Genomic DNA, 20,344 nt, shown 5'->3' with positions numbered 1-20,344 from the left:
GCCTATTAAAAATTTATTTTTAACTTAGAAAAAATTGGAAAAAATATTTTAATTTGTCTCAAGTGATGAGGAAACAATTAGGAGCATTTTGAAATATTTTTATATTTTTGAAGATTTTAAATATTCTTAATTATTTTTAACTCAAAATATAGCTCAAAAATGCATTATTTTCTCAAAAAAAAAATTTTATTTTTTCTAATTGCTCCTATTCAGAAGGAACTCAGAAATCACTTTTTATAATTTTCCTAAGTGTATTTAATTTAATATAATTATTTTTGTACAAAAATATTATTTTTCATATAAAATCAACTTTAATACTCAATCTTAATCAAATAATTTTTAAACTCTTATAGTGAATCAACAAGATTATTATAGGCATTATGTAATTGATTTTATTAATTTTTTATTAATATATAACTTAAAAAATTAGTACAAGATATAACCATTTAATTAATTATAGAAATGTAAAAAATTATTCAAACCATCATGATATTTTTCCTAAGCTTCCATAACCGGAGGGAACCTAATAAAAAATATCTCATAATTTTCCAAATGATACTTTAATTCTTCTAATTAATTTAAGGCAAAATAGTCATCCAAGCTTGAAAATTAGGGTTACAAGCACAGAGATGCTCTCTGACCTTGAAAAAAATAGAGAGACATCTCCTCTATCATGAGAAACAAACCCTAAAAATTTCATGCCATTGTGAGCATTATTTAATTAAAATAAACTAAAATACCACAAAGACCATTTAATTAATTAAAAATCAGACACTCAACAAATAATTTGTATTTTTAGTCCACATTATTCTCCTCTGTTCACTGAGCAAGAAAGTATTTTTATTTTATTTTTATAATTTTTCTATGCAAAGTTATGGATTTTCAAAGTTCTTGCATTTAAATAAATAAGAAAAATCCCTATTTATCTACTTATCCAGCTCATCCTACGGCGGCTCAGAAAAGCCACGCGGCGCTCCACCATTTGATGTCGCCTGCCACCTCAGCTACCATGCATCCCACTATTTTGTTCTATCTCCTCTTCCTGCTCCATCATGACCTTCCATTAAATAAACACAGAAATGGACGGCATCCATTCATCATCTCCAATCTCCTTAACCCGAGAGTCATCCACATTAAAACCTTAAGATCTCTCTCGATACTCAACCAAATCACATGGGTTTTGTTCCTAAACTTTTAGCTACTCAAGTCAAACATATTTATATGGTTGATCGAGCATGAAATATAGCATATAAGCATGGAGAATCAAATTCAGCTCATATTGAGGGGAGAGTTAAATACCTTTGTCTGAGAGGTGTAGCCTCAATCAGATGGTTGGAGAAGCTTCAAAGGAGTCCAACGAAACTTCAGATAAGATCCTGTGTTAAGGTGAAACATATAGGCATGATTTTGATGGAAGTGGTTTTTCAGGTGTTGGTCTAGGGTTGTGGTAGAGGCTCTCAATGATGGGTCTTCTGTGGTGAATCAACCCCTCTCACTCTAGGGATGGTGTGTGCACAATTAATTGAACTTTAGTAGACTTTGGAGGTGTGGAGGATTATGTCCTAGTTTTGGCTGAGAATTCACTGGGGAAATTAGCTCTAGATAGTGGGATTTAGGGCTAGAGAACAGTGGAATTGCACTTAGGAAGGTATGGAGAAGCTCTAGTGAGATTTTGGCAGATTTTCCCCTAGGTTTCAAGCACTCTCTCCTTTGGCCATGAAGAGGATGGGTTTAAATAGAAGGGCTTGGGGTGGAGCTCTTGGCTTCAATTCAGGTGCACTTAACAGCTTATGTGGAGGGTTGATCCCGAAATTATAAATATGTAAAATTAAAAAAGTTGACTCCGCTTTACAGTAACACCAAAAACATGATTTTTTTGTTTATGAATAAGAAATTGAAGCAATTTGTGTTGGGATTCTACGCAAGTATATGTATCATTATTAAGTAATATAAAACTTTTTTTTTAGCCCCAAATATCTATCCCACACTTTTTTTTTTATTTTAAGTTTTAGTTTGTATTGTAAGTGAAGGAAGAGATTTAAAGGAACTTATAAACTTTAAACCCCTCTCAATTTTAGGTGTTGGTTCAGAGCTATGCTTGATGCTCTCAATGATGGGGCTTCTATGGGGAATCAAACCCTCTCACTCAAGGGATGGTGTGTGCGCAATTAATTGAACTTTGGTAGACTTTGGAGGTGTGGAGGATTATATCCTAGTTTTGGCTGAGAATTCACTGAGGAAATTGGCTCTGGATAGTGGGAGTTAGGGCTGGAGAATAGTGGAATTGCACTTAGGATGGTTTGGAGAAGCTTTGGTGAGATTTTGGCAGAGTTTCCCCTAGGTTTCAAGCACTCTCTCCTTTGGCCATGAAGAGGATGGTTTTAAATAGGTCTTGGGGTGGAGCACTTGGCTTCAATTCAGGTGCACTTAACAACTTATGTGGAGGGTTGATCTAAAAATTATAAATGCGTAAAATTAAAAAAGTTGACTCCGCTTTGCAATGTCACCAAAAAACTTGATTTTTTATTTATGAATAAGAAATTGAAGCAATTTATGTTGGGATTCTATGCAAGTATATGTATCATTATTAAGTAATACAAAACTTTTTATTTTAACCCCAAATATCGATCCCACAAAAAAGTGTAAATTCGTATTGGAAATTTAAAAAAGAAAATTCACACCAATAAATAAAATCTACTGCACTAATTTTAAATGTTTACGGTGCTATCAGAACTAAATTACCAACTATTAGAGAAACTCTAAAGCAAAGCTAAGCAATAACTACCAAACTATATTTTTTTGGTGAAGTTATCTAATATGAGAAAGTGTCTTTCCCACTACACTGAGTTTTTGGTTAAATGAGAGAGATAAATGGTTTTACTATGTCTTGTGCCAAATAGGAGCAACTTTAATTCTCTACCCTCAGGCAAGTGTTATACAGAATCATTGACTAATCTTAGGTTTAGTCTCTAAATCAATGGTTAGGCTGGGAGGATACTGGCTCTTGCTCTTGAACTCCCCCTTCCCCTCCTCTGAAGGCTAACTCTCACTTTAGTTCTTAAACACTAAGACCAAATTGGAGATTTTAGTCTGTCACTCTAGAATCTCCAATTCTTTGCCCAGTAATATATATTTCATTATTTATTTGCACTCAATTCCATGAATGAAACACTCCTTCATGAAATCAAATGTGATTCTCGCTTTGTTGTGAAACTCATACTCCTTTTCCTGGATAGTATGTTTCACAACAGATGTTAACATTTCAATTGGCCAAATCAAAAAGTAAATTAAGAACGGAGTGAAAAAATCATCACAATTTATTTTATATTTTAAAATTAGCACATCCAAATTATCACTTCATTTCACCATATCTCAGAGTAGGGAGGAATACAAAGAAAACTACCCATACATCATGAGAAAGATGTAACAAAATAATAATTTCATAAATAAAAGAAAGTTTATACAACAATAATAAACAAACACCACTTATCTTTAACTCTTCCTCAAAGCAAATCCCTTGTAGCTCCTCTTGGACACTTTCCCTCTTTACAAGACTCTTAATTCTCTCTTCAAAGATATAGGGAAGAAGAAATTTCTCACTTCTCTCCCTCTCCAATAAATCTTACGAGAAATCACACTTAGAGTCACCACTCTACACAATACACACGATGGAACACTAAAGAAAACACAATGAAACAATAGCCCCCCTTTTTCTGATCAAATTTCCGCTCTAAATAGAGCATAGCGTTTGTTTTCTAGGAGGTGTATCAATTTACTCTTCAAAAAGCATCCAAATTTGTAGAATGTTCTAGAATTTTACTCTGCACCGACTTCAGTGTCGACGGCGCCCACGACGGCACCGTCGATGCCCATGCCCTGAAATTAATTTGTGCTCTCTGTCAAATGGTGTCATTGGTACCGTTGGCACCCCTGCTATTTTGTAATCCTTCCTTCATGTTGGCACCATCGGCTTTAAGTTTTTCTTTCCAAAACACCATTTTGACTTCAAATTCTATCCTTAGTGCTTCATTTTTGCTTCAAGTGCTAAAAATCATGAACCTACAATAACACATGAAAAATAACTTCCTTTAAAGCTGAATATCACCAAAAATAAACATAAAATATAGGTCTAAAAATGTATGAAATGCATCAAAATCCCCCAAACTTAAATGTTACGTATCCTCAAGTAACTCCTTTACTACATAAAAATATGACTTATTGTACAAAATTTAGCTTATAGATTTCTATATTTTGGTATACTAAATATCATAGCATAACTTAAGAAAAATTTAAAATAACTCAAGTTAATACTAAATGTATAAGAATATCTAGCAGTCAAGTATATGATTTTTTATTTTCTATTATTTTCAAGAAAAATTACAAATTGTCATATTAAAGCCACTTAGAATATCCATAAGAAAAAGAACTTCATAAAAAATTTACTAGTAAATATGTTAATACTTAAATACAAGTTTAGAGAATGTAGATGTCTTATTCCTTAAGTTGATTCAAGTGAACCCAATTTTTTATTAAGCATCTCCTCAAACTTCTCTTCGATCGGTGCCTCTCGTAAGGATGAAGACACTCTAGTCTCCACAACATTTATCTCAGCAAAGTTTCCATCCATATAATCAGTCAGATCTTCCTCATCATCTAATTCATCTTTTCTTTCTTCAAAAAACTACTTAATGTCTTTCCTGAGTTTCTCCAACTTTGTCTCAACCAAATCAACTAGTGATAACTGACAAGTAATCTCTTTTGTAGAAACCGTAGTAGGTAACACATCAAACTGGGAATTTTACCCATAATTCTCTATCTCGGGTATTTCCGTATATGTTGATTTAGCGACCCTAAGCCGCCACACCATCTTCTCAGATGTACTATTTTAGGGTCAAGTGATTCATTGGTGATATCTTTATGTTGAGAATTGGTGGGCCTAATGTCTAAACCAGACACATCGGCAAGGAACCTCTTACTATTCCTTGACTTCTCTCGACAAGGTAAAAACTTATCTTGTATAATTGGTTAGCTTACTCTTTGTCCGATACGGTATTTAATCAATCTCCTATCCCTAAAATTAGGAGAGACAACAGTAGCAGAAGTGGCAATAACAGAAGGAGAAACACTGGCTCCCAGCACTGTTTAACGAAAATTTTGGGCAGCAATGGAGCGACACTGGGAGAAGTGAAATCCACACAATAACCATCCGAACAAAATTTACTAGAGGTTCAAAGAAGAAAACCTTCTCCTCTTTTTGTAACCTTCCTTATGGGTTGTGAAACAAACTTGTCCCTTTTCAGTATCTGACTCCTCATTTGGGGCCGCACGTCCTATCCTGTTGAGAATCATGACAATAGAACATCCTTCCTTCTTTGTCAATCTTTCAAAGACTGTATGAACACATGCTAAAGGTACAAATTCTCTAGTCTTCACTTGGTTGTTGTGATTATAAGATCGAGGTGGTGTAGCAGCAATCTTCAAAATGTCCTCCTCATCAAGAGTGGCGGACAGTGGATGAAACCTGCTTCCCTTCAAGAGGGGAGAGGTCTTAGGTAGTCTGACTTCTTCATTCTCATCCAAGGAAGCTGAGGTGGCAATCATCTCAGCTTCTTTCACTTTCCTGATTTTATCTAGCTTTCAGTTCTTGTTCCTCCTTTGTGTTCTAGTCAGAGGTGCAGACCTTGAACTGGATTCTATCTAGAACATAGAAGGCGATGTTAAGAACATCAACCTTTTCATAGTAACAGATTCGTCCATAATCCCCTTTCCTTAAACTTGAGCAGGAATAGTGACAAGTGAGGTGACTAAACTGATGGGAGTAGCAACAATGGTCTTGGAGGTATTTCTGGAAACTCTAGCAGACTTTGCAACAGTGACAATGTCTTTCCCAACTAATGCCCTCTTTAAGGGCGGGAACTCATGTGTTGACCTCAGATTATATTCTATTATTGGTTCTATTATTTCAGGAATCCTATTTCTTAACTCAACATCAGTGATGTCTCCAAATTTGATATCGGGGTTATCAAATCCTTGTTCAAAGTGAATGACAGTTTTATCAGGTAGCTCGCTCTTATTGACAGCAAGATCCATCCCAGTGGCAATGGCGAAGATCAATTTTGGTGAAGTCATTTTCTGTAATTTGAAAATTTTCCAGAAATTAGACTCATGATATCTACTGTCATTGCTGCAACAATTTAGGACGAATTTCTTAAACCAAACAAAGTTGTTTAACTGGGTATCTCTTTCAAGACTTATCCAAACAAATATTTTTTATATGTATTTTAAACTTTGGTTAGATATTTTAATTAGTTAAATCAAAAATATTATAAAGAAAGGTAGTAAGAGGTGTAGGACCCAGTCCGAGACAAGAGGAGGTAGATTTTGTATCAAGCTTCTTTCGGTACATCCCTCCTAAACTACCACACCTATTGGGGGTTCATCCCATTTTAGACCCATTCTGAAGGTCTAGGGATTCCAGAACCTCTCTATTTAAGAGTGATTAAATAGATGGCTCTAGAATCCAAATAGAGTTGGTTATACATGTTCAAGAAAGAAATGAGCAAGGTATGACAATGAAAGAATGATAGTCTGGTCCACTAGGGACATGGACACACTGTCGATGCTTGAAGACAAAACCTCATAATCAAAATGGAGAGAAGAATGAATCCCCAGCGGAGTCGCCAAAAACTATCGGCTATTTTATTTAAAAAAAGATTTTAAAATTTAAATTTAATACAATATATAATATAATTTTAATTTTGTGAAAATGTTGTTGTTTTATTATTTTTGGAATATGATGAGACTGAATAGACCTCATATATCTAATAGTTTAATAGCTGAGCACAGTACCATAAATGATCTCATCCTGAAAGATGAATATGTCACTTATTGGTAGGCTTGACTATCTAAACTTAAAAGTTTATGCCTCTATTTTGGTCAGTAAATTTTATAGCCGACAGATTTTCTTATCTAATACACAAATTAGATAGGGTTTAGATTAATCTAGGTTCTTAACTCCCTATAGGGACAATCCTCTATAGTTAATTATATCTTATACAATCAAAGTCACCTAAGAAAACTCTCGATTAAGATCAGGGTTTCGTCTTCAAGAATTCAACGTTTAGGTTTCCATGATTGCTGATAGGAAAAGTCAAGTGGGATTGGTTCAAGTAGGAACAGTTATTCCCTATATTTCTAGAATCCAAAAGAGCGAAGAGTAGGAGATGTCAAAGATACCAAATAAGATTAAGTGACATCTCAAACTAAACTATGGTTTGGTTTTACATCTATGAAAGAAATTATTTGATGTTTCAGTCCTGCAAGTTATTTAGATATTCGGGACTTGTATCTACATTTCATATGTAAATGGTTCAAGGAATTAGGAGGATTTATGTTGTACCGAACAACGACCTCAGAATCCTAAAAAAAAATTATGACTTATATCATATGATATAAAATCATTGAAAGTCTTAAAAAATAGTTAATGAGGTCTTACGTTGTGCCAGAAGAGCGAACTCGGCGTCCTATAGTTATGTTATTTAAATCTATCGAAGCTTGGTTGATGTTTCTATCTCCACCTTTTTTTGTAGTCCCAACTGCCTCTCGGAGATGAATCGTCTATCAACCACGTCGTTATCTCGTTCCAAGAAATGGATGAAGAAAAAAAAGAGAAAACCATGCCTCGAAACCATGCCTCGAATGGCCTATCCTAGGGGATTGTATGAACATACTAAAAGGTAGTAACTAAAAGCAAGAATATAAGTAAATGTATATACTATAGTGCAATAAAGAAAGAAAAAGAAGCAATGTAACAAAGTACGAAAAATAAAGGTACAAAGAAACATGTAGAAAGATACAATATAATATAAAAGAAAAGAAATTTACAGTAAAGAAAGAACTATGTAATAGGAAAAGTAAAGAAATTGAAACAACTAAAGGTGTACCAGGTTAATTCTGATGAAACTACAAACAAATTACAATTGCATAGTATAAAGGGATTAAATAAACATTTGCAGATTATAAAAAAAAAGTTAAATGATAAGCATATAAAAATTTAAGGTGGAATATATGATTTTAATTTAGGGTTTGGCTCAGACTAAACTTCTATTCTCTTTTATCTCGATCCCACAGGAAACTGATATTTCGAAGTCAACCCATCAATATCAACTAGAGGTCACCAACAAATCAACCATATAATCGGGCAGCCCTAGACCCTGTCATTCAATGGATGTGCAAATATAAATAGTATATAAACTCATCTTATTAAAGATATAAAGTACCTATGTAAGATAGTATCTGAACTTATCGAGGTGTAGTGCACCTATATGTGATGTTAGGATAAGTGATATGTAGTATCTTAACTTATCAATCAACAGTATACAGTGTGGCGATGCCTAATGAATGATATCTATTATGTAATACCTGTACTTTTAAAGGAAATATAATGTAGGGTGTGATGTGTCATATGTGACATGTTACAAATGTAGTATCTATCGTATGATGTGTAATATTTATTGTGTAGTGTCTATTGTGTATCATGGTATTTGTTGTGTAGTATCTAGACTTATCAGTTAAAGATATGTAGTGTTTGTTCTTTTCACAGGTGTAATATTTGTAGTATCTGTTCTTTTGTAACTACCAGTTCTCAAATCTTTTTTAAGAAGGGTCAGAGCTATCAACGACTTAAGGGAGTGAAAGGGCATCTCACTGATTGAATATTGATTTTTCATATTTTCAGCTACAAAAAGCTGATCAATGGTTCTTTGCATCATTGTCTGTCACCTTTCACCTCAAACTTATAAACCAGTTTAATATTACATATGCTCCTTTTTTTTAATGAGAATTTATTATTCAAATGAAGGAAGCAAAAAGTATAAATTCTCAAGATAAGCTTTCACAATTTCCAAATTCAAATCAGATGAATAAAGAAAACTTGCCATAGAGTTTTTTCTTACTAAAAGAAATTAACTGTAGCTCTCCAACAGATATCAAAAGGGGCACTACATTGTGGTCAATTCAGGCCAAAGAACTTGGCATTTCAATCTTCATAAAAATATTGAACAAATGGATATACCGTCTATTTATTCTTCATAAATAAGAAAAATGATTAGTAGAGAGGGTAGCAAGAGACAAATTCTCAACACAACATAGAAATCCATCCATCAATAAGAAAAATTGAGCTCAGCAGCAAAACAGATCCATCACCAAGCAAAACCGAGCCCAGCAAGAAGGGCAAAAATTAAGCCACCAAAAAGTAAATTACATAAAGCCTTAAAACTTAAAGTTAGTATCCAACATATATCCTGAATAGGGGCAGGTAACAGGAAGTAAGACTGAGCAGCTAAAACAAAATTTCAAGGGCCCCAAAGTCCAATAAAATCCACTTGTATATATTTCAAGTAGGGGAATAATAGGGAAGCATAAAATAAAGCCTCCCCAAGATACAATTTTTCAAAAGCTTCAATATCAAATCAGTTCAGCAAGGAATCTACAGCCTATAGGGCTAAAACAACTCAAAAATATTTTATGTAAAGCTCGGGTAGTAAAAAAAACCACCAGCTAATACGAAAAAAGAAAATGCCCAAATAAATGTTCTCCGGTGAAGCAGCAGGAGAATTAACCAAATTAACATAGATGAACCATCACAAAGCAGGTTTTGGGTAGAGCAATAATAAAACCTTCAAGTTAATAATAAAAGGAGCCCAAATAGGTGTTGTCGAGTAAAGTAGCAGGAGAAATAACCAAATTAACATAGGATAACCCCCACATAGCAGGTTTTGGGTAGAGCAACAAGGAAACCACCAAGTTGAGAACAAAAAGTGGCCAAATAGGTGTTCTTGAGTAAAGAAGTAGGAGAAATAACTAAATTAACATAGAACAACCCTCACATAGCAGGTTTCAAGTAGAGCAACAAGGAAACCACCAATTTGACAACAAAAAGTGGTCAAATAGGTGTTCTCAAGTGAACCAGCAGGCAATTCATCCCTTAAAAGGAAACTCTAAAGAAGTTGTTTCAAATTTTACGGATAACCACCTCTTCTCTTTTTTTATCTCAACAAATATATTCACAATGGAATGCAATGAGAAATTCAAGAATCATAACTTCTCATCTATGTACAATCAATAGAAAAGGTGATGAAGACAATCTTCTCTAAACATTACCAATTACAAGAATAATATCTCAAGCCCATACGAATCAAATTAATTCCATGTGATTAAACCAAATCTATTCTCAGGCCAAAATAAAGCAGGGCCTTTGATTTTTTTTTCAAGAATCAAAATGAATCCCATGCACTAGTTTCCCTGTATAGCTTCCCGGATGCTAACATCCCAAAAAAGTATACTATATGCTGAATGGTAGGAAAATAAAAAGTATGGAACAATAAACCATTGCAGTTTCACACTTAAACACGCTATTTCCCAGGATTCCATAACAAAATCAAAAGGCGAACACGTTTTCACTTGCCTTTTAGTGAAGAATCTTCTGGACATAAAATAGCATGTATGCCTGTGATGCTCGCACAGTATTCTCACTTACAAGAGTGATCCATGAATCATCACACTTATACCATTGATTATTTCGTCGCAAATATGTTGTGTAATGTCCAGATTCTAATTTTCCACTATGTGTTATTACTGCAAATATTTCAAACTCTGAAGCAAACTCCGTATCTGCATCTGTATCTCCATCATGAATACTAAAACGATTTCCAAACCTACTTCTTATAATTGAAGAAGAAAGGAAGGGCGACATGTCCAAGTAAAATGGGAATTGCACATAACGATCAATCTTCCTTGCCATTTTTCTCTGCAGGGAATGTTCAAACCTTTTAATGTGAAAGCAAGAAACCATAGGAAGTTTTCTTATAGATAACTGCTTTAGAGATTCTTGTTTCACTTGACAATGTTGACAAAATAATTTTTGATCAGAACCTAATCTCTCTGGCCTTGTAAAGCGCTCCAAACAGCCCAGGAGCGTAGACATGCCACACTTCTGAGTTAGGACAAAATAATCACTTCCTCCATGGCAGACATAAGGGCTTGAATTAGCTTTTGTTGGAGACTCATTGCTGCAATCTAAGTCCAATGAGATGTCCATGCAAGGGTCATATGTCGTTGATGTGTAGCCGCACATTGTACAAGTAACATCTGATCTCAATATACCGGAGAAAACCTTGTGTACAATGCAACAGTCTCCGCAGCCTGCTTTCACAGCAAAATATATTCATCTTTAAAAATTTTAGTCTTGTAAACACACGCAACATCGAGAAGATATGATGAAACTAGCAATAAATAGTGCAGTTTTCTAATCAAATGTGAGATATCCTTGAAACCATCCATCCGCAATGTCTATCTTCCTGTGCCACATCTTTTGTTGCCTCAAGGTCATGATGCATTCCCCTAAAAGAAAGGGATTGTCCCGACTACCTTCAATTACCTCCACATTGTTATTATTTGGAGTCTGATTGTGTTGATCAATTGATCACTTAGAGAGCCCTAACTATCGCCATTCATGCTTGGCAGGTAACTTTGCAGGGAGTAGGAAGGTGTCTCCCCTACATTTGGTTCGAGGTGCTGCCTCTAAAAAATTTTATTTCTTGTACAGAGGGCCATAGAGCCCCAGCACTTCGAACAGCACCACCCCAGCGCTCGGAAGGGGGCGCTGCTGCAACGCTCAATCCAGATCCAAGAACCTGAGTGCTCGACACTCCACGCCCCAAGGGGAGCGCCGAAGAGCCCAATCAAGTTCAGAAACCCGAGAGCATGACATTGCAAAACCCAAAGGTCAGCGCCCATAACCATATTTTTGTAATACTCTCATTTACATTTCAATTTTGCAAATTGGATGTGAGCATATTAACGACGAGATTTCAATTACTCTTGCATAAGAGAGGGAGTGTTCTTGAGTTCCAATATATGAAGAAGCTTAAGCGTAGTGTAATTTACGCTATTCTCCTCGTTTTCTTTATAGTGAATTTCTTGGTGTGATATAGCTCTGTAGTTTTTTCCCGTTCTCAAGTTGTTTCATATTAAATTTTGATGTTCATTGTATTTTTGTGATTTCTTACTTTGTGCGCTCTTGTTCTAAGTTTTATTTTGAATCTCTCGAGTTGATTTCCACGTCTCTCCTAACAAGTGGTATGGGAGCGGGATTTTCTAAAGATCTATAGTTCAAGTGGGAGGAAAGGCTGACAAAAAACTTCAATAGTTCGAACTTTCCTATTTGAAAAATGCAAATTGAAGATTTGTTAAATCAAAATAAACTATACTTACCACTAGTTGGAATCGATGAATCTGGAAGAATGAGAAGTTCTTAATCGAACAGCACAAGGTTTAATCCGACTTTCGCTTTCCTCATATGTTATTTTCAACTTTGTAAATCAGAAGAATATTGTTGATCTCATGGTGGCACTAATAAGAATAAATGAGAAACTTTCAACTTCAAACAAAGTATTTCTAATGAAGAGATTGCTCAATATGAAGTTCGTGGATAGTAGTCCAGTGGCTAAAAACTTGAATAACTTCAAAACTGTGATAAACCAGCTGTCTTCTGTTGGAATCAAGTTTGATGATGAGATAAGAGCATTGTTACTCTTATCTTCATTGTTAGATAGCTGGGATAGACAAGTTATTGTGATGAGTAACTCTTCAACTAACATAAAGCTAAATTTTGATGATGTTGTCGGGTTAGTGCTTAATAAGGAAGTTCACAAGAAGGCGAGCGGTGATAATTTAAAATTATACTTTAAATGTTGAAACTAGAATAATGAATCTAGATAGAAACACAAGCAAAGATAGATTCAAGATCAAAAGAGAAAAGTCCAGGTCGGGAAGAGGAAAAGGAAGAAGTTAATGTTGGAACGTGGGAAGAAATCCACTCTAAACGAACTGCAAAACTCCGAAGATGGTTGGCAGAGAAGTTCTAGATAGAAAACTTTCTATAAATATCTCCACAGATGAAATTCAAAGTGACTCCCATATTTTATCCCTAGATAGTATTGAATGGAAAGTAAAGTCATGTGCCTCTTTTTATGTTTACCCCAACAAGGAGGCGTTCAAAAACTACACTGAATGTGATCTAAAGAAAGTATATTTGAGAGGTAACGAGACCCACAATATTATTGGAAAGTGCGATGTTGACATGTAGTTATCTATGGATCAGTGTGGAAACTAATGTCTGTTAAGCATGTTCAATTTTTGAAGAGAAATTCGATTTATTTCAATCAGCTTGCAAAGAAAAGATATGTGATTACTCGCACAGGTGAATTGTGGAAGTTGACTAAAAGGGTAATGATGATGACTCGAGACAACATTGAAGATACCATTTATTTGATCAATGTGAAGTTTAAATACATTAAAGTAGCTAGAATAAGGATTGATGCAAATCTTTAGCACAGCATGGTTCACCATATAACTGATAAATGTATGAAGTCGCTTCCTTTTAAAAATAAACTTCAGAATATGAAGTCTATAGACTGAAATTTTTGGGAAGCTTGTATTTACGACAAGCAAAAGTATGTTAATTTCCCTAAAAAGGTGGAGTTAGTGTATACTGATATATAAAATTCTACTCTAATTCAGTCTTATAATAACGATAAGTTAATTAAATTAAGTAAATAAATAATAGAAAATACTGACAATATTAATGATAATGAAACATCTCTATAATTTTGACTTCAGAGTTGCATGCCCTTTTCAAACAAACCAACAAAGAGAGAACGAGAGAAAGAATACGAAGATCGAGAGTGGAAAACACAAAAGGAGAAGCAATGGCAAAAGGAGAAGAAAAAGAAAATAAGGAAAAATTTACAATGTGCATCCGTAGAAGTTTCGACGTTTGCATTGCCAGAGGAGCAACATCACGTCGAACCCTAGCCAAAGGGAAGGAAGAGGGAGGGGATCGGTTTTGTGCGTGAAGAGCAGAACCAACCATTACCAATCCTAGTCAAATGGCTCTCGGTCAAAGTAGGAGCTTATGGGTTTGAGTAGAGGAAAAGCTTGCAGGTTCGAGCAGAGGATGCAAAGCTTTCGTGCTAGAGGAAAGGAAAACCTCTGTCGAGCCAGTATAGAAGTAAAAAAGGAAGAAGGGAGGCAGCAAAGCTCGCCCACGTTGTGACACGGGAGCTTTTCCCAGGACGCGGCACTGTAGCAGCTAAAGTGTCGCAGACACGGTATTGTAGCTGTTACATCACCGCGGCCCAAATTTCTTCCGCTTTCCTTTTTCGTTTCCCTATCTCTTTCTTTCCTTTTCTATGATTCTCCTATTTTATTGCTTACCTATTTTATGTCTATCATTTCTATTTCTTTCTTTTTCCATAAAATCTCCTATTATAAATCATTTTCTATTATATTACTGCATTTGTATTTTATTTCCTAATTGGCATTTTTTAATATAAGTCCTAATCCCTCTTATATATAGGGGTTATTTTTGTTTAGGAAAGGAGATTTGGATCAGTGCAAATTTCTGAGTGTTACTTTCGAGTCATTCTTCCCATCTAAGGGCTGTATCCGACGGTGAAAATGTACTCTGGCTGTAAGTCGTTCGAGGTGATAACTGTCTCCAAGGGTTCGAGTGGTGTTTCGGCAAAAGCTCGACCCCAAAGAGATTTTATTTTTCTACAACCCTTATTAGAGTCTGTGTTGTGTCTTTATGTTTGTTTTGTTATTTTATTGTTGTTTATTTCTTGTTTTGACTAGTCCTGTTGTAATATTTGAATTTCAGCAATAATATTATTATTTTTGTTACAGTTTGGGTTTCCTCCGGCATAACTTGGTATCCACGACAGCCCAACCTTAGTCTTATCCTAAGGTTCTCTAGATCCGCCCCTTCCCGAACAACCCCCACCAAAACTTTTCTACACTAAAGGCTTTGACAAATGAGGTCAAAGCTTCCCCAATCCTAGGAGATTAACGTGGGAGATTTTTCCCAGTCGCAACACTGTAACAGCTACAGTTCCGCGAACGTGGTACTGTAGCTGTTACAGTACTACGGCCCAAAATTCCTCTCCTTCTCTTTCTCGTTTCCCTTTTTCTTCCTTTCCCTTTATATGATTCTTCTATTTTATTTCCTGCCTATTTTATGCATGTCTTTTCTATTTCTTTCCTTTTCCATGAGACCACCTATTATAAATCCTTCTTTATTATATAACTTCTTTTTTTATTCTATTTCCTAATTGAAAGTATTGTTTAATATAAGCCCAAATCCCTATATATAGAGGTTGTTTTAGCTTAGAAAAGGAGATTTGAATGGTAGATTTCTAAGTGCTACCTTTGAGGCATTTTTCCCTCCGCGAACTATATCTGATACGAGAAGATGCTCCGGCTGTAACTCGTCTGAGGTGGTGACCGTCTCTAAGGGTTCGAGTGCTTCTCCGACTGTAGCTCGATCTCGAAGAGACATTTTATTTTTTGCAGCTTTTTTTTTTTTTTTTTTTTTTTTTTTTTATTGTTATTTAATTCCTATTTTTTTTTTTTATTTTTTTTTTTTTTTTTTGTTCTCTTGTTTTGTTTGTTTTTATGTTTTATTGTTGATGATATGAGTGGAACAATTTATGTATTTTGTTTGTGAACCTATTAAACTAATATATGTAATAGTAAATTGTGGATTTTTATTTTTCAGCATTTTTAGTTGCATTTTTAGTTGCTTTATTTTTAGTTGCTTTAGTTTACTGTTTGTCTTTAATTTATCTTTTCTTAGCAAATTCTTTGATATATTATGTCATTTAATGCTTTAAAGCCTGTACTTTTTAACTTAGCACCTGCAAAATATCAAAAGTTAAGTTTCATACTCAGAATCTTCTACAGGTTAATTTTATTTTTATGCATTTACTGTTTTCTTTCACCTGCAAATTTCTTTCACCTGTGCAAATTTTTTGTACTACATACTTATTATTTAAAAACTTAAGTTTGGGGGAAAGAAAAACACTTAATCTTAACATGCAAAACACTTAATCTTAACATCTCATATTTTTACATGTAAGACACTTAGTTCAATGTGTAGTTTGCTTATGTGAAGGAACTTCTCATGTGTTGGTCGTGTATAATGCGTAGGCATGAAATGTTCATATGCTTAGGATTAGTTATTTGCAAGTTTAGGTGTTAATGATATGTTACTTGCAAACTTATTTGGTTGAGCTATGTTAATTTACAAATTAAATAATCAAGCCTAAATTGGTTCTAAAATAAAAAATAAAAAAAATTTCAAACCACTAACTTTTCAAATTATTTAAACCACTTAAAAAATACAATTTTTAATCAATTTGTTCTTACAATAACTTATTTTTCAAATAATTTACCAATAAAGACCTTTAAAAAAATTTAAAAATAAACCGTAAACTTTGAAACACTTAAAATTCCATTTACCTATAACTTTTAAAAAAAAAAGAACTTTAAACTTTCAAAAACTTAAAATTTCATGCACTTAAAACCTTAAAAAAGGCACTCTGAACTTTCAAGCAAATAAACATCCATTCACTTAAGACCTTTAAAGACACTTTCAACTTTCAAAACACATTAAGACTTTCAAAACACTAAAAACTTTCAAAACACTTTAAATCTTTCAAAATACTTTAAACTTTCATTCACAAAAAACACTTTAAAACAATCAAAACAATTTAAACTTTTAAAATACCTTAATCTGTTAAGCACTTAAAAATTCAAACTTCCAAAATACTTCTTCAGATCATCTAGGTAATCACCTCTTCAATAATTACACCTTTTCAATTACTTAGGCTTATAACTTCTTAAAGCAATTTGCATGGTAATCCTTCAAACTTTCAATTTTTTTATCGTAAATTCTCATACAAACACATATGAGTGTGCAATTTTTATTTTTTTTTTACGAGAATTAAATGGCATACAAATGAAAACCTTTTGTAGAAGGTGAATTTTAATAGCAAAATTTTAACTTGGAATAGTAAACCAATACTAGAAATTGAAACTTATGATGAAACTCGATGCAAAATATCAACCTCAGAACATCTTGATTATCATATTGACCTGCAAACTACGAAACTGAACCAAAAAAAATTAAAATATCAAATCCACCAAAATCAAATAGTTAAATTCATCAACTTAAACAATTGAAACAACATCATGATAAATCAACAACAACTCTTATTATAGCCTAAGTCTAAAAGCCTATATTGGATTACTAAATACTCCTCGCTAGTTGCTAAGGACTACGACATAAAACCCCAACCCTATAACCCCTTTGGACTCGGTAGGTGTCATAAGATGAAGTAACCCATGGTTACTAATAATGGCACTTCTAACCATTTAATAAAAAAGAGCTAACTCGTCATCGCTACGATAATAGTGTAGACCTTTGGCTATCAAGTTGATTAATAGTCTTAGCCAAACAATGAACTCAAGAAGATAGAAAACCATGGGTATTTTGACCAGGTACATCATACCCAGAGTTTAGGTTAGTCCACATATTCAGTCTCCTTAGAGAGTCTCGATTCACCTTCGAGTTAAGCTCTCTTGTCATCACTATGACAACAGTAGAGATAATAATCTTAGTTATAGATGAACCCAAGACAACGAGAAATCATGGGTATCTTGGTTGGGGACGTCATACCCAAAATTTAGTTTAGTCCACAGTCTCCTTATAGAGTCTAGATAAACCTTACAGTTAGGCCTTCAACTTCTTTCTGGAAGTTTTTCTAACTTTTCAAAATCAAATCATTCAAAACAAAATCTTTCAAAATTAAACTTTTCTGATAAAAAAATTATTCAATTCAATCCTTTGAAATCAAACCAATCAAATCAAACTTTTCAATTCAAACCTCTGAAATCAAACTAATCAAATTATATCATTGAAATCAAATCTTTCAAATCAGATTAAATGATTCAAAACCAATTCTTTCACAAGCAAACTTTTCAAAATCAAATTGTTCAAAACCAAATCTATCAATTTTTTTTAAATCAAACTTTTTCAAACCAGAAATATTCCATCAAAGTCCAACAAGTCCAATTCATTCCAAATTCCATTTGACTTCATCCTAATTTTATCAAACCTAACTCTTTCAATAATTTTTCAATCTCAACCCAAGGCTACACCTTATTCACAGATTTAATCACTTTCTTGAGCTTTTTCACAGCACATCATTGTTGGACTGAAAGTCCCCACCCTTAAATTCCAAAGAATAAGTCCTCTCAAATCATAAACCAACCCATTGGAATTCTTAAAATACCTATTATTGAAACATTAAACATTAAAATCTTAAATGATATAGGTCAATCCTTTAATCAAGAGCGCGTGCCCTAGCCAAGCCCGATTCTTCTCGCGAAGCTTCCTTGAGGTCCCCTCGTGCTCTGAAAAGCTTCCACCTATTCTCTGCTGCGCTCCAGCCTTCCACCCGACACTTTCTGCTAGCGACTCTCCTTCCCAAAGCCGCGCCTGCCTCCACGAGCTGCGAGCTTCCTTCATTGGTAAGTTGACCCTGACGAGTTTGTTCCCTGAAGCACTCGATTGGCAATTCCCTTGTCTTTCCGATACTTCCCTCGCTGCGCTGCCACTAGGCTCGCCACTTGGTCCTGGATGTTTCGGTTGTTTCGCCTTCTGTGAGCAGAGAATGCGTCCTTTCTTTTTTGGCCCGATTCGAGTACCGTGGGTTGATTGGGTGATCTTCTTTCTCTTCTCCTCTCTTCTCTGCCTAAAAATCATAATTTCTTTTGGGGTTTTTGGGGTTTGTTGAAAAAGTTTGCAAAAAAAGAAGAGAGTAGAGATTTTGGTTGTGAGAGGAGTTCAAGGAGGAGATTTCTGTGAGGGCATCTCCTTGAGGTGGTTTCTTGTGTTGAAGTGTTTTACATTTGCATTAAGAAGGTACTCTACTTCCCCCCTTTTCTCAGTGCCCTGTTTCCTTTCGGTTTTCTCTCTGCCGAGCCTTCGAACATGGCTCTGTTGGATGATACAGCATGCTAGTTCACGTTTCCTTCATGTATTTTTGAGATATTAACTTTAAGAGCATGTGAAAGATGAAATGTGAGCTTGTTTCAAGGGTGAGATTTGATTAATTGCTTAGGATGGTGCAAACATAGCATGATATAAGTGTTCTTATTTTCTCTATTAGCTTGAGATGAAATCGTAGCATATTCCTATTACTTTGAATAGGAAGGTTGAAACGTGGATTTGAGATAAATTTAACTCCTCTTGTAAGCATGTTGGGATATGTATTATGAAGCTTTTCATCCATATTTATTTATTTATTTTATTTAGCATGAGAATATTGCTCTAACTTTTATTGTGGCTTAGTGTTGGAGGTCTCAATTGCAGCTCGATTTTGGACCTTGCTGGGTTCGAATTTTAGCCTTGCTCGGCTCGGTTTGGTCTTTAACTAATCCGGAATTTGATGAAATATATGCGGGTTGCTTCTTGGCTTGGGATAACTCGGTTTTACCTTAAGATGGCTGGAGTTTTAATTTCTGTTAAAGCTTGAGTTTTTGTCCCTGCTTGGGCCCTGTTTTAGCCTTGAGTGGCTCGGTTTCTGGCCTCCGTCGGGACTTGGTTTTGCCTGCTCTAGTTCTTGTTCTTTGCCTAATTATGAGGCCTATTTTGGCGTGAGATCTATATGTTGCTGGTTATTTCGAGACTAATACAGGTGCAGGCTTTTTCCTTAATGGTTTAAGGCTGATTTGGGGTGTGGCTTTATCTGTTTTGGCCCTTGCTCGGTTTTGGATTGTGGTAGTTCTGTTTTGGTCATTTGATGGTTGCGGTTTTAGACCTAGTTGGGCTCGATCTTATCTTTGGGATAGCCCTGTTTGAGCTTGCGGTGTGGTTCAGTTTTGATTTTGCCATATTCTGTTTTGAGGTGATGTGTGCCTTGGCTTGGGAGTTCGGTCGACCCTCTTTGCTTCCCCTTTCCTTTTGGCAACCTAGGCCTTGAGCCTTACTTGTTGTGTTTTGGGTTGGTTGTGGTTGTGAGTCTTAGGGCTACTCCTTCCTACTCCTACCCGTGAAACTTATTGAGGGTGCTCAATTTGATTTGGTTCTTCTTGTTGGGCTTGAATAACTTGAACGATTATGGGGGAATCAAGTGTGTCATCCGAAAATATATGTATGTGCATTATCTATAAAATGAGTTGATTTGAAATGAGTTAGGCATATTTCTTGAGTCTTACTTGGGGAAATTGGAGCTGGTTTGAGATGATTTATGAAAACCTGTGCATTACTCTCTTATGTATATCGAAACTTGTATGGGATTGATTTGGGTATAACTTAGCCGTGAGCTTCCTCTTCTCCTGTGCCTCGGGTTCGCCTTAGCCGTGAGCCTCACTTGTGGTCTTTTGTGGGTTGCTTTGGCAGAGAGCCTTGGCTGCTGCTCCCTCTATTTTATTAACT

At 34.9% G+C, this 20,344-nt stretch overlaps 1 protein-coding gene across 2 annotated transcripts in view; it reads right to left on the bottom strand.

Moving 5' to 3' along the window:
* Positions 1 to 8,159: 8,159 nt before the first annotated feature.
* LOC110038250 (ubiquitin carboxyl-terminal hydrolase 22-like) overlaps positions 8,160 to 20,344 on the bottom strand; it is a 28,504-nt gene continuing 16,319 nt past the window's right edge. The window contains exon 3 of one of the 2 annotated variants that reach the window (XM_020743023.1): positions 8,160 to 8,213. In XM_020743023.1, the coding sequence (XP_020598682.1) occupies positions 8,185 to 8,213 (29 nt within the window). In that variant the 3' untranslated portion in view covers positions 8,160 to 8,184. Of the gene's footprint in view, positions 8,214 to 10,347; positions 11,203 to 20,344 lie in introns of those variants that run through there. The other variant, XM_020743022.1, reaches the window with a different exon arrangement.

Source organism: Phalaenopsis equestris, unplaced genomic scaffold, assembly GCF_001263595.1.
Source record: "Phalaenopsis equestris unplaced genomic scaffold, ASM126359v1 Scaffold232314, whole genome shotgun sequence".
Taxonomy (NCBI): domain Eukaryota; kingdom Viridiplantae; phylum Streptophyta; class Magnoliopsida; order Asparagales; family Orchidaceae; genus Phalaenopsis; species Phalaenopsis equestris.
This window is presented reverse-complemented; position numbering and strand designations above follow the sequence as displayed.